This window comes from Paroedura picta, chromosome 4 (genome assembly GCF_049243985.1).
Source record: "Paroedura picta isolate Pp20150507F chromosome 4, Ppicta_v3.0, whole genome shotgun sequence".
NCBI lineage: Eukaryota > Metazoa > Chordata > Lepidosauria > Squamata > Gekkonidae > Paroedura > Paroedura picta.
In genome coordinates, this window is record NC_135372.1 from 34,298,817 (window position 1) to 34,312,759 (window position 13,943).

The following is a 13,943-nucleotide window of genomic DNA, read 5'->3' on the forward strand; positions in this document are numbered from 1 at the left end:
AAGAACCAACTCCTCCTCCTCCTCCTCCTCCTCCTCCTCCTCCTCCTCCTCCTCCTCCTCCTCCTCCTCCTCCTCCTTCTTCTTCTTCTTCTATTCCCACAACCCCTAGTGTTAACCGCAAGCGCTGAGCTCTGCAAAATAAGACTTTTTTGCATTCTGCACATGGGCAGTGGTCTAATTTTATACTCACATTCAAAACTCTTGCAAGGGAGGAGGATTTCTTAAAAGAAATCATTTGCTGACGCTTGTCATTGCTCACCCTCTGCTAAATCCAACAGAAATATTTTACCCATCACTCATACACCCTCGAGCCATCTGAGAGCCCCAGCCTAGCCCAATCTCATTGAGGTTGGAAGCTGAGCTGGGTTGGCCACAGTATTTAGGTGGGAGACCACCGAGAAGGACCAGGGTGACTACCCAGAGGCAGCAAAGGCAGAAACCACCTCTGCTGGTCGCTAATCTCTTGCCTTAAAAACCCCTGGGTTGCCATGAGTTGGTTATGACTTGATGGCACACTATTAACATTATTATTAGTGCACGATCGTGGACTGAGGCGTTGCGCCATGATTAGGAACAACCTGAAGAAATGTAGCCTCAGTTGGAGCTGAATGCACAAATGCCATGCCCAGTTGATTTTGTACTATTTGGACAATATTTCCTTTGTACCTTACCCTAAAACAACCGATAAGATTATCTGATAGATCGCCTAACATTACCCTCACTGTCACTCAGAGATGATATTCATCAGAGCAGGGTATGTGACTGCTCCAGACATTTGATCAAAAGAGTCAGATGGAAAGGAAGGAATGACACGGTTCGGGAGTCCCAGTATACGCTGGAGAGGTTTTCTTTTGCCCAGATCTAGAGGCCGCAGACAAAACCTTTATTAGACATTTGGGCTTGAACAACTGGCTTGCACAGATGAATTTTGCGCAACCTACTGTTGGTGCTGCACTGCCCTCCGCTGCCCATCTGAGCATCGCAGAAGAACCAGAGCCAAGCAAACATGTGCTGCGTCATCTCCATAGCTCAGCATGCTGTGCAAACACATTATTTTCATCCTCTAGTTTTTCCTGAGAAGTTTCTCCTAAACCACAGCTTGGTCCTAAAGGGCAAGTTGTCTGCAAATGTGCATTCACAGGTGGGCAAAATTCATTTTATTTACACCTGTATTAAGCAGCGAGCTCATTACCACCTGCTAACAAATTCCCAAGTTTCTTTGCAGTTGAGTTTCGGACTGCTGTTTTATACTCTCCTGAAGGCCAGTGGTTTCTGGGGCTTTGGGCAAGCAAAATTCGAAGGCAGGGATGGCAGAGAAAAGAGAGAGGCAAGCCCCAGCTGGCAGGAGCTCATGGGAGTTGTAGTTCATGGACATCTGGAGAGCCACAGTTTGGCCACCCCTGCTAGATCCTGGTCACCCTGCTATATCCTGGTCAATATTTTGCAAATATGTCCCTGCTAGATCCTGGTCACCCCTGCTAGATCCTGGTGGATATTTTGCAAGTATGCCTCACTACACCTTTTGTTTGTTTTTAAAGTAATAGTCTTTCTCCATGCTTTGTGAAAAATAGTCTTGTGAGATTTGTATCAATAGATCCAGGTGATTCTGCTTGCTATGACCTCCCCCACCCTCTCAACTATGTTTAATTCCTCCCCGCCTATCATCCTACCAACTGACCAATGACTTAAGGCCATATACTTATGAATCTGAGAGGAAAGTTCTCGTCTGAGTTCATAGATCAGTGACATGAGATACTGAGAATTCAACAGCCAATTAGGGGTTCTCTACCACGGAGCAAACCCCAGATTCAAAACAGCCTGCTTTCTCAATTCGATTGTTAAAATATTGAGCATTAAAAGCAGTCTGAGATATCGCACAATAAAGGTAGGGTCACTCTGGATCAATCCTTCTTGCTGCAGAAGGAAAATTTAAATCACCCCAAATCCAAACGGAAATCGCATTCTGTGTAGAGGGCAGGGACTGAATCGACCTGGGATTGGAATAAAAGCTCCGTGCAGTTTACACCCAGGTTCTGAAGGCAGGAAATTTAGGGAGATGAAATAGATGTGGAATTTTGTATGAAAATAAAGCTTCTGCAGAAGAAAGCACAGACAGGAATGTCTTTGGTTCTTTTAGGCAAGGGGGTAGCATTTTAAAACAGACAAATTCTGAGAGAAACAGAACCTTCTAAAATTTTGGCACCAGCTGTATGTCCTCCTGTAGGCCACTTACAAACTTACTGGAGCACCCCAGTGCCCCTTTCTGTGCCCTTCTCTGACTGATGTGCACCAGGGCTTCAGGCCACTTACAGTGCGATCCTAAGCAGAATCCCCATCCTTTGAAGCCATCCTTTGAAGTCAGTTAGTGTAGGAACAGTGTAACTCTGGTTAGGGTTCCTTTTTCCGGATTGTAAATGCAGAATCTCTGCAGCCTCAGTTAAATTCCCCCCACCTCAGGCCTTCATCCCAGAAGAAGAAGAGTTGGTTCTTATACGACTGAATGGGTAACATCATCATCATCATCATCCCCTCCACACTGTGGATAGGGATACCTATCTCCAGCTCATCTCAAGGTGATAGAGATCAGTTCCCCCATAGAAAATGGCGGCTTGGGAGGGTGGACTCCATAGCATTACACTCCATCAAGGTGCTTCTCCGCCTCAAATCCCGCCCATTCCCAGCTCCACCCCCAGTTTCTAACTCCACCCCCAACCCTAACTAGACTTCTAGTGTAAATGCCATCATGGGTTGGTGCACCCCCTTGTGAACATCTGACTACTAGAGAGCTGTAACAAGATGAGGGAATTGGTGAAAATTGTCCTGTCTCCTCTAGTAATGGAAGTGTCTGCTTACTTTAGTAGGACCAGAAAGGGCATTGAGGAGCCAAGCCACAGTTCCTTGTCCACAAGGCTTGTTCTGCCGTAATACGCGAAAGGCATTGTCTAGCTGCCGGTAGATTCACTGCCAAATACGGCTCCCATCTGCAGCTTCCCTTCAGCTTGCTGTGTTGGACTGTGCTGTACTTCACACCCAATCTGTCCCTGAGGCTTGTGCTTCATGCCAGCCAGGGTTTTTGTGTGTATGTGTGTGAGAGAACGTGTGCCTGCAGTATGTGTGAATCATTTTGTGCTGACGTATTCTGTTTGTACGGTCCCGTTTCTCGCCTGCTCCAGCCCAAGAACTCAGGATAAGTCACCCTGGTTACAAGCTTGAATAAAACTGACAAGTACAAAATAAAAGCTCTGGGATTAAATTACATTATTGTGCTTAACTCTAGCCTGGACGCTTGACTGTGAATTTATAATGTATATCAAGAGAACATGGTGTGTTTCTGACAAATGTTTTGGTGGGTGCTTGCCATCCATTCAGCTCCTTCCTCAAAGGAACGCTGTGGGGGCAGTGGGGATCCGGCTTGCTCAGTTTTGGCCCCCTTCCACCAGCTCTGTCTACAGTTCAGGGGCAGAGTAGTGGGGACAAGTGTTCATCAACAAAGAACACACCTTGGACAGAAAAGAATGGACATACAACCTATATCATCTCCACACCCCACCACCACCGCTAATAGCGGTGGAGAACACAAGCCTCTGAGAATGTGCAGAATGCTTTCCAGCTAAATTCCCATTAACCCCACGGTCTCTCCCTGACCAAACCAAAGGTTTGCCCTGTAAAAACCTTCAAAGGTGAGTTACCTAGCTCTGCTACCTTGCTGTCCTGTGGGTAAGGCCAGGAAACTAAGATGGAGAAATGGCTGGCCTTCCTGCTTGAGAATCCCACACATAAAACATCAGTCCACCCAATATAATTAGCCTTCCCCTCTATGAGGTTTTTGTAGGCAGCTTTTAAGAATATGATTTTAACTGAAATCCACATAGTAACTATTTTAATGTAAAGCATATTATTATGTGTGGTTTTTTGGTTGTTACCCACCCTGAGCCATATGAGAAGAGAGTTGGTTTTTTGTACCCCGCGTTTTTACTATCCAAAGGAGTCTCAAAGCAGCTTACAATCACCTACCCTTCCTCTCCAAGCAACAGACACCCTGTGAAGGAGGTGGGGCTCAGAGAGCTCTGAGAGAACTGTGACTGGCCCAAGGTCACCCAACTGGCTGCACATGGAGGAGTAAGGAGTCAAACCTGGTTGTCCAGAGGCCATCACTCTTAACCACAGCCCCAAATTGACCAGCAAGGACCCCTTATTTTAAAAAATCATCTCTCAAAAGCCTCATATCCCAAAAACCAGATATTCTCCCATGCTAATGGAAAGTGTAAATTTAGATTTCACACTTTTCCTTTCAGATTTTGGTCACAAAGACCTGATTCTTTTTATATAAAGTTGACAAAGGAGTGTCTTAGAAAAGGAAAATATCACTGAGCGTTGAAAGGTCCTAAGCAAGTACTTCAGTAAAAAAATGACAAACAGTAACAGAGTAGTCAAGTTTATTTATACAGTCACGGAACAGAATGCAGATAAAACTTTGAAACTTTTAGACAATATAAAAAATTACATTTTCCAATAAAATCAGCTAAAAGGACATGATGATGGTGGTTGTGTTTATCTTCCTGGGCGCAGGATTCCCTGGGCACAAAATTTCGCTATCTAGATGATAACGAAGTAAAAAGAAGACAAACAAGAATTCACAGACAGATACCCAATATGAAAATAATTACGCTAGGCTCCGAAGCCAAGTAAATTGCAGTCTTTTTCTGTGTTCAAGGCATGGATTCAAAACAGTGCCCTGCCATACACTTACTTCTATGATTCTATGATTCTACTCAGAAGGGGAAAGGAGCAGGGAGTTCAAGTATACTGACTGAAAGATCTTGATTGGTACCAGAAAACTCAAAGAAGCCCCCCCTCCTTCTCCAGCCTCCCGGCAAATTATAAATTTTACAGTTAGGATTGGCTGGCATGTGTCTGCTTTAAAACAATAAGACAGCAAATTAATACAACCACACACATTGGATAATGCACTTTCACCACACTTCAGAAATAGCTTTTCCTGCTTCACACAGGAAAATCCAGCTGCAAAAGCACATTGAAAATGCATTATCCAACATGTATGAAAAGGGCCTAAGAGATGATGCACGGGAAGATCATTCAGGACATCCATGAATGGCCAAAGCCTTCAAAAGAAATTGCCATTGGTATGTTTAGCCTAGAGAGGAGACGACTGAGAGGGGATCTGATGGCCACCTTCAAATATTTAAGAGGGTGCCATATAGAGGATGGAGCAGAGTTGTTCTCTCTTGCCCCGGAGGGACGGACCAGAACCAATGGGATGAAATAACGTAATTCAAAAGAAATTCTGTCTAAACATCAGGAAGAAGTTCCTGACAGAGCGGTTTCTCAGTGGAACAGGCTTCCTTGGGAGGTGGTGGGTTCTCCATCTTTGGAAATTTTAAAACAGAGTCTGGATAGCCATCTGACAGGAGAGGCTGATTCTTTGAAGGCTCAAGGGGGTGGTAGGTTACAGTGGATGAGCGATAGGATTGTGAGTGTCCTGCATAGTGCAGGGGGTTGGACTAGATGACCCAGGAAGTCCCTTCCAACTCTATGATTCTATGGTCACTTCACACCTGAGCTGGCAGGAAAGGGAAACTTCCTCCAGCAAAAACTCTTGCCATTAACATATCACAAGAAGGGAGTTGGCAGCTCTAGCTTGGCGACAGACAACAGGAAGTTTCACTTTTGTACATTCCTCAGCATTTCCCAACAAGTCAGTGGGAGGCCGGGAGCTTGTCGCCAGACATGGAATGTGTTCGCATAGAACTGTAGCTAAGTCTGTGTTGTCGATTGATTGAGATGGCTGAATGCATACGGTGTGATCTTGCTGTAGGAGTTGTGGCTGTGGGTGGCTAGGCTGAGGGTGCCGTAAACATGTCAGTACAAATTGGGTTCTAGTCCTCAAATAGAGCCCACCTTCACATGCTGGCCTGAGGAACCCAGCTAAGGGAAACTACTTCTCATCTACAGCCTCCCATTCGTAGATGCTAGCTTAGATGTTAATGCTGCAAAAGAGCTGTGTAGGGAGTAGAATGTGAACCCTGTGACTGATCAAAAAGGTCAGAACAAGTCTCTGGCATTGTTTTCTTTGATCTTCTTGCCAACATATCACAGTAGAAAGGGCAACTTCGAGAGTAGAGTAGACCATCCTGTTTCGAATAAATTGTCCTCAGTACAGGGGCACTCGGACCTGCCGTCAGGAGAAGTCCCAGAAGACTGAGGAGCTGTTTAAAAATTGTATTTGATTCTTGTATGTCCAGTGAAACTACTTTGCTGGACGCACCGTGATTGGGCTGGATTCGAGTCTGGACACTGTCCGGGGACACGCTCCACCTCCTGGGCAGTTTCCCAAATATTAATAGGAATTATGGATAAGGCCTTATTTGATTTATATGCCGCCCAGGAAGCCATGAAATAACAGCAATGAAATTTAAAAACAAATCAATTGATATAAAACAAATAGAAAATTAATCACAATTGAACCATATTGACAACATCAGCAGTGTCAAACCATATCGAGGACATTGTCAGCAGCTCTCAATGGATAATAGACCACATTCAGGTCTCGCAGAGCTAGACTCCAGCATGGTGGCTTTGAATGCGTTTTTTTCCTGTGAGAGAGAAGACGACAGTCCTTAGAAAGGGAGGGCCCAATGGAAACCACAGGGAAGGTGGCAAACAGGGCTTAGAGATGGCAGGAGCCAGTTATGGGCATGACTACATCAAATCAGAGACATGGTAGTGATGGTTGGGTAAGTTTGGCTTACGTCGTGAATGAGAGGTTATGTTACTGATAGCAGGGAGTGTGGTTTTAAGCCAAAAGGCCAACTGATGAAGTTATTCCTGGCCTGATTCTACACTTACTTTGTTTTTTTTCCATTGTGGATCCTGCTGAATTCAGATCGATTTGAACTTGGTTCTTCCTCTCCCCGCCCCCATTGAAACAGAAAGCTCAGAGTGGGGAGGGGAGCCAAGTTAATTTGCAAAAAGCAGAGTTCTGCATACTTAGTGATGCTGATTTTTCAAATATTGAGGCTTATATCCACTTCTGGATATTGCAAGGTCACTCCGGATCAATCATGCATGTTGCAGAGGGAAAATTTAAAGCACCCAAAATCGAAGTGGAAATCAAATTCCGTGTAGAGAGCAAGGATTTATTCAAACTGTCACAGTGGGTAAAAAGCCCTGTGCAGACTACACCCTGGTTCCTAAATTGTAATCTGCAAACTTCTGGCTGTTGTTTTTTTAAAGAGATGCTTTCAGGAGGGAAGCCAAGTTGATCTGCAGTAGAAGAGGCAGTTTTGAGTCCATTAGTACCTTGGCAGACAAGCAAGGTTTTTGAGGGTATAAGGTTTCGAGAGTCCAAGCTCCCTTCGTCAGATTTATTACAAGCCTGCCAGATCTCTGACTAGTACCGTAAGCTTCTTTCCTATCCCTTGTCCCTTTCTTGACTTGTTCACAATGAGTGATTCCCTGTCTGGTCCATCCCACCTACCTCTGAGCATGCTCAGTGCTAGTAGGAAACATGGAAGCCACGACTGGGACACCAGGAGGTGCCAAGAACTGGGTGGAGGTGCCAGATGGGAAGGAGAACTGAACTGAACTGAGCTGAAGGCATTTAATTTCCTCTGTGTTTTGCTTCCCACAGTTTGAGTTCAAAGCCAAAAGCATCAAGAAGAAAAAGGTGACCCTGATGGTGTCTGTGGACGGTGTGAAGGTGGTGCTGAAGAAGAAGAAGAAGGTGTGTTCCTGATTTCTCACACTGCACGTGGGATCCTTTCTGGGGAGTGGAAGGAGGCTTTAGGACCACCCCTGGGGAGTTTGCCTTTTGAACTGATCTCCTTCCAGCCTTTCCTATTTGTTGTGAATGGACTGTGTGCACTCCCATGCTTAAGAGGCCTCAGCCTCCCCTGTAGCATAACCGTTATAGGCCACGTTGCAGCATTTATGGCTGTATCCATGCAATTTATTTATTTTATTGTATTCATTTATTTTTTGATTGATATACTGCTGCTCATCCAATGGTCTCGCCACACAATTTAAAACAATAAAACCCTATAAAAACACCCCTTACAACAATAAAAGATGGAAAGATAGATGGCGACCTCTTACATATCCAATCTCTTCCCTCCCTCTTCCTCCTCCTCACATTCATCTGGAGGGTCAGGTTTTCTTCCGCTGGGAGCGAGGAGCCAGATCTAATAGGCATTTATATAATTTGTGTATGGAGGGGGGGGGGTGTTCCAACAACAACAAAAATAAAACACCTTACAATTCTAGAAAAAACTATGGGGGGGAATAGAAACGTATGCTGTTATAAATACAAAGGTATAATTTCCATCTTCCGAGATATAAAATTATATTAAAGAAACTCAGTTATCAAGACCATTTAGTAGATCTGAGGTCTGATTGCCAGTAATCTAGGAAAGGATTTCCATGCACTGGCCAAAAATAGGTTTCTCTTATCTGCAATTCCGTAAGCGAACTCAATTCACTCAATTTAGACCTCTTAGCAATTTGCGGTCCCTTCTTAATCCATTCTTTAATCGTATGTTTTTAAAATCAGTTGTTAGGATGATCCTCTTTGCGGCTGATAATACATCTGCAAGCACTGGCTGATTGTTTACAGAAACATAAAATCATCTAATAATATTGCTTTCATGTTTTCGATTACATAATCCTTGTCACTTTTTTCCCTCTGTTGAGATTTTGACTCATAGATTCGTTACCCCACCGTCATCTAAATGGCCTAAGACAGCCAGTCTGATCAGATCTTGGAAGATAGTCAGGGTTGGTCCTGGCTGATATTTGGATGGGAGACAACCAAAGAAGTCCAGGGTCACGGCACAGAGGCAGGCAATGGCAAACCACCTCTGAAAATCTCTTGCCTTGAAAACCTTTTGGGGTCACAATACGTCTGCTGCAGCTTGACAGCACTTTCTGCCATCCCCAGAGCAAATGACTTTATGACCATCTAGTCATGCTGTGATGTGTGTGTGTTAGAGGGTGGCCATATTCGGTATTTTATGGAAGTCCAGGGTCACTCTGCCAACGTAGGCAAGGGCAAAACACCTTTGCTCATCTCTTTCCTTGAAAACCCTAGCATGTGTTGGGAGGGGCTTGTGGGAATTGTAGTCCATGGACATCTGGAGAGCCACAATTTTGGCCACCCCTATGAGTCATAAGTTGGCTGCCACTTGCTTGCACTTTCCACCCCCAATAGTTAGCCTCACAAACACATATTTACCCTATTTGTGTGTTCAGTATGAATCTTGCAAGGCATTTAAGTGCAGGTAGACTAAACACATTCTTACTAATTTTCCCTTATTAGAATACAGGTTCAAAGCTGAGTCACCTTGTTAATTTTTCCCAATATGTTTTTTGACGAGTCCCCAACATGCAGGCCAATCTAGCTGCCCACCATCATTCTGCAAATGTTAACTTCCCAGCTTCATAACTTCCCAGCTTTGGATTAGGGCTTTCTTCTCTTTTGGTAGCCCCCCACTTTTGCGGCCAGGAGTTGGACTCCAGAACTCCTATGTAGACTTCTGATGTAAAAGAGAGTTTTAGGTGGATTCACTATGTTGTTAATCAGTAGGAGATCAAGAATCAAGTCCAACAGCAACTTAGAAGACTTACAAGAATCCAAGGTGTAAGCTTTTGAGAATCAAGGCAGATTTGGGGGATAAGAGAAAGAGAGTCAAAGAGAAAGAGATTTCTCTCTAGTGAAACTTGTAACCTAAGAAAACTTTGTTTCCCCTTTCTGTTCCCAGTTGCAGAATGATGTTCACAGGAACACACGTGAGGCTGCCTTGTTCCACCTTGGTCCATCAAAGTCCATTTTGTATAGTTAGATGGGCAGCAGCTCTCCAGGGTCTCAGGCAAAAGCTTCTCAAAGCACCCGCTGGCTGCTCCTTTTAACTGGAGGTGCTGGGCAGTAAACCTGAAACTTTTTTCATGCAATGCAGAGGCTCTTCCACTAAGCCCCAACCTGTCCCCAAAGAACACAAGACAGATACTACCAGTTCTCATTAATGCAGTTCAGAGATCAGGTTGCAATTTATTGTATCTGGGCAAAGGCTGTCCCAGTATAACAAAAGCAACTGCCCAGCCAATGATAATTTTCATTCATTCATTCATTCATTCATTCATTCATTCATTCATTCATTCATTCATTCTTGAATTTATACCCCGCCTCTCTTGACAAAGTCACCTCGAGGTGGCGTACAAAATAAAACCATAAAACAACCCATAAAATCCCATTAAAACATAATACATTCATCATGAAATCAGCAGTCATAAAGGTGGTGGTGCAAAACAGTTTCTCCCAATCTTAACGCAGCTGGTCCCAACTGAGGACCAAGTCAAGATCTTAATAGAATGGTACTGGTCCTGATCTCATATGTTCAGTATGGGACGCACAGAATAGGACAGGGCCCCCAGTTTGTAATTCCGGTCAGTCCTCACCCCGGCCTCAACCAAACACCTGGTGGAAGAGCTCCGTCTTGGAGGCCCTGCAGAACCTAGATAGCTCTGTCAGGGCCCTTAGCTTTTCCGGGAGCTCATTCCACCAGGCCAGTGGAATGAAACAACAGTAAAAGCACAATAAAATCCAAAGTGGTGTTAAAATTCCCGAAGCCAAAACAACATACATTGAAGCACATTAAATGCTGAGCAAACATTTCTTGCAGATTTTGTTAATGGACAATATAGAGACACTGTATAAGTTAACACACAGGTTATTGTTACAAAGAAGATAGTCGCACTGTGGTGGTTCTGGTGGAACGGGGAATCGCATCTGGTTCTCCAGAGCAGAGTCCGCTGCTCTTTAACCACTACACCACAGTGGCTCTCACAGTATGGATCTGGGCCACCATGGTGTAATGGTCTGAGTCCCCACTCCACCACCTGCAGTGGACTTCTAATCTGGCAAACTGGGTTCAATTCTGCACTCCCCCAAGTGCAACCATCTGGGTGACCTTGGGCTTGCCACAGCACTGATAAAACTGCTCTGACCGAGCAGCGATATCAGGGCTCTCTCAGCCTCACCTCCCTCATAGGGTGTCTGTTGTGGGGAGAGGAATGGGAAGGCATCTGTAAGCCGCTTTGAGCCTCCTTCAGATAGAGAAAAGCGGCATATAAGAACCAACTCTTCTTCTTCTTAGAACTCTCTCAGCCCCACCCAACTTACAGGGTGTCTCTTGTGAGGTGCTTATAAGACGCTTTGGGACTTGTTTGGTTAGTGAAAAGCAGGGTATAAAAAACCCAGGTCGTGGCAGCACTGCATGAAACCATTCTTTGGGAATACTTTCATTTCTGTGTACTGCTCTGTGAGGCTTCCCTTCTGTTGACTTTTGGTTCTCTTTTTACCACCAGAAGAAAGATTGGGACTGGGATGAGAGCAAGGTGCTGGTGATGCATGACCCAATCTACAGGTAAGAGCTTGCAAACAAGGCAGAGGCCCTGGCTGATTTCCCAGAGCTGGTCTCTAGTAAGGAAGGAATTAACCAGCAGCCGCTTGCCCAGAATAGGGGAGTTTTGGGTGGGCAAGACAACTCCTTGGTTTCATTGGTGCAAAAGAGGTATTTGAAGGGGAATTGGATGAAACGAATACAGTAGAGGAAGCTTGTTCATCCACAGGAAACTGCTTGGAAGAAAGCGCAGAGAGGTGAGCCATTTTGCAGCTGGCTGTGGTTAGCGTCCTCCCCTCAGCCTCCATGTGGGTCTCTTGGGTTTGAAAAGTGGTCTTGTATGTATTGGAAGCCTTGTTAGAGTAAGAGCCATGGTAATATGGCTAACTAAATAAAGCCCAACAGGGTTGGAGGGGGGCATTTACAGTGCTCAGAGAATGAAATAATTCTTTTTTTTTAAAGGAAAGGAAATGGCCAGTTTTCCAGATGTTGTTGCTGTTTTTGGTGTAGTGCTAAGAAAGCCCAGATATCCCCTTTGTACTGAGTCTTTAGGTCAGGGATGTCCATACTGTGGCTCCTCTGGGCTGATTCTGCGTTTACTTTGTTTTTTCCATTGTGGATCCTGCTGAATTCAGATTGATTAGAAACTCGGGTCTTCCTCTATCCCGCCCCCCACCATTGAAACAGAAAATGTTCTGCATTCTGTTGGGAAAGCGCGGAGCGGGGAGGGGAGCCAAGCACAGCAGGAATATCTTTGGTCCATTCCGCACAGCGTTAATGTAGCCGAAGTGTTGCCATTGTGTAACGCTATGTATTTCTCGTTATTCACGACGTCGTACACAATCAGCAACACTCCTGCAACACTCCTGCAAAAATCGCTTCGTTGTAGCGCTTTTCAAAAGTGGATTCCCCTTAAAAAAAAACGCTAGACTCTTGAGAACAACCTGCAACACATCCGGAAAAGACATGTGTGTTCACAATTTAGCGGTAGAAAGAATGTCCCTCCCTAATCTCTGACACCCACACTTCCGGTTTCACAATCACCATTTTTTCCCCTTAAACCAGCAAAAGCAACGAATAAGCATTGCTTCATTGGCTGAAATCGCTCCACAAGCAAGTGTCTGTAAAGTTTCCAAGCACAATACAGCCCACCTCCCCACCCCTCTTCGACACTGCCCATAATTTCAGCCAGGAATAGCAGGGGAGGGGGAGGGGGGATTTTTTTTTCTTTAAGAGCGTGCAGACGATTAAGCGCCAGCTCCTACACCAGCAGAAAAGGTCTCTCTGATACACAGAAGTAACGAATATGCGTTGCTACCGGTGTTTTCGAGTTTTTAAAAAAGAGTTCTTAAAGGTAAACACGAACACAACAGTTAATTGGCTGTTCTGGTTGATTGATGGCCAGGGGCGGGATGTAATAGTCACTGTTCAGATTTTTACACAAGGACTGATAAGTACCTTGTTATGAAGAAAATGTTTGGAGGTCAAAATATAATTCATCTTGTGCTTGGAGAATGCTATCGCATCTACATAAGAGCAGTCTTGAAGGATCTGGAGGGTCCGCTTGTGTATAACAACGACATAGTTATCGATCGGAAGCAGTTAATAAGGAGATAGCTTCAGACCCTTCAAGGCCGCTCTTATGTCAATGGGATATCACTGTGAGATGAGATGAATTCTGTTTTGTGTTGAACCCAACCCTGCTATAAAGAGATCCATGTGCTGAACAGAATATGAGAATCATTCAATACCCCAAAATGTACGTAGACGGTGTGTGCATTCACTAGTGACACTCCTGCATGTTGTTGTCGCTCCCACAGAATATTCTACGTGTCCCACGATTCCCAGGACCTGAAGATCTTCAGCTACATTGCCAGAGATGGCTCAAGCAATGTCTTCCGCTGCAATGTCTTCAAGTCCAAGAAGAAAGTAAGCCGGCTGACTGAGGGATGGATCTAAGCCCTGCTGCTGCCTCCACAGCAAAACAGAGCCGCCCTGTGGGGGTTTTCTCCTCTGTCTCTATGCCAGCATGTGATAGCACTTAGGCCTGGTTCACACATGGAAGGAAATGAGGTGACAGAGCCTTGATGGTAGAGTGGTTGGTACAGCTTCCAAGTGCAAATGCAGGGTTCCAGCTTAGAATGCTTTTTTGTATAAGATCTCCATGCAATTAGAAAACATGCACGTGTGGGGAAAGGTTTTACCCTCCCTCCCTCCCTCCCTCCCTCCCTCCCTCCCTCTCTCTCTCCCTCCATTTCGTTGCAGCAAGTCTTTAGGAAGAAGGCTTTCCTAAATAAGAACCCAGCACCCACAAATTTAAAGCTGTGCAGGCCACCTAAACACGTTGCAAGCCTCCTCACCTGGATGCATGAACCAGGCCTTAGGTAGGGGTTGTGAGAAAGCTGTAGGAAGTGAAATGGCTTTCGTATGGCTGTAAAGGGAACCCATTAATGTCTCTTGATGTATAAGAGTCCAGTAGCACCTTTGAGACCAACAAAGATTTATTCAAGGCGTGAGCTTTCGAGAACA

The 13,943-nt window shown here is 44.9% G+C and overlaps 1 protein-coding gene across 3 annotated transcripts in view; it reads left to right on the forward strand.

Annotated features, from left to right (window-relative positions):
• LOC143835118 (carboxyl-terminal PDZ ligand of neuronal nitric oxide synthase protein-like) overlaps positions 1–13,943 on the forward strand; it is an 88,226-nt gene that overhangs the window by 37,970 nt on the left and 36,313 nt on the right. For all 3 annotated transcript variants that reach the window (XM_077332287.1, XM_077332288.1, XM_077332286.1), the window contains 3 exons: positions 7,652–7,744; positions 11,380–11,438; positions 13,235–13,343. In XM_077332287.1, the coding sequence (XP_077188402.1) occupies positions 7,652–7,744; positions 11,380–11,438; positions 13,235–13,343 (261 nt within the window). The remainder of the gene's footprint in view (positions 1–7,651; positions 7,745–11,379; positions 11,439–13,234; positions 13,344–13,943) is intronic.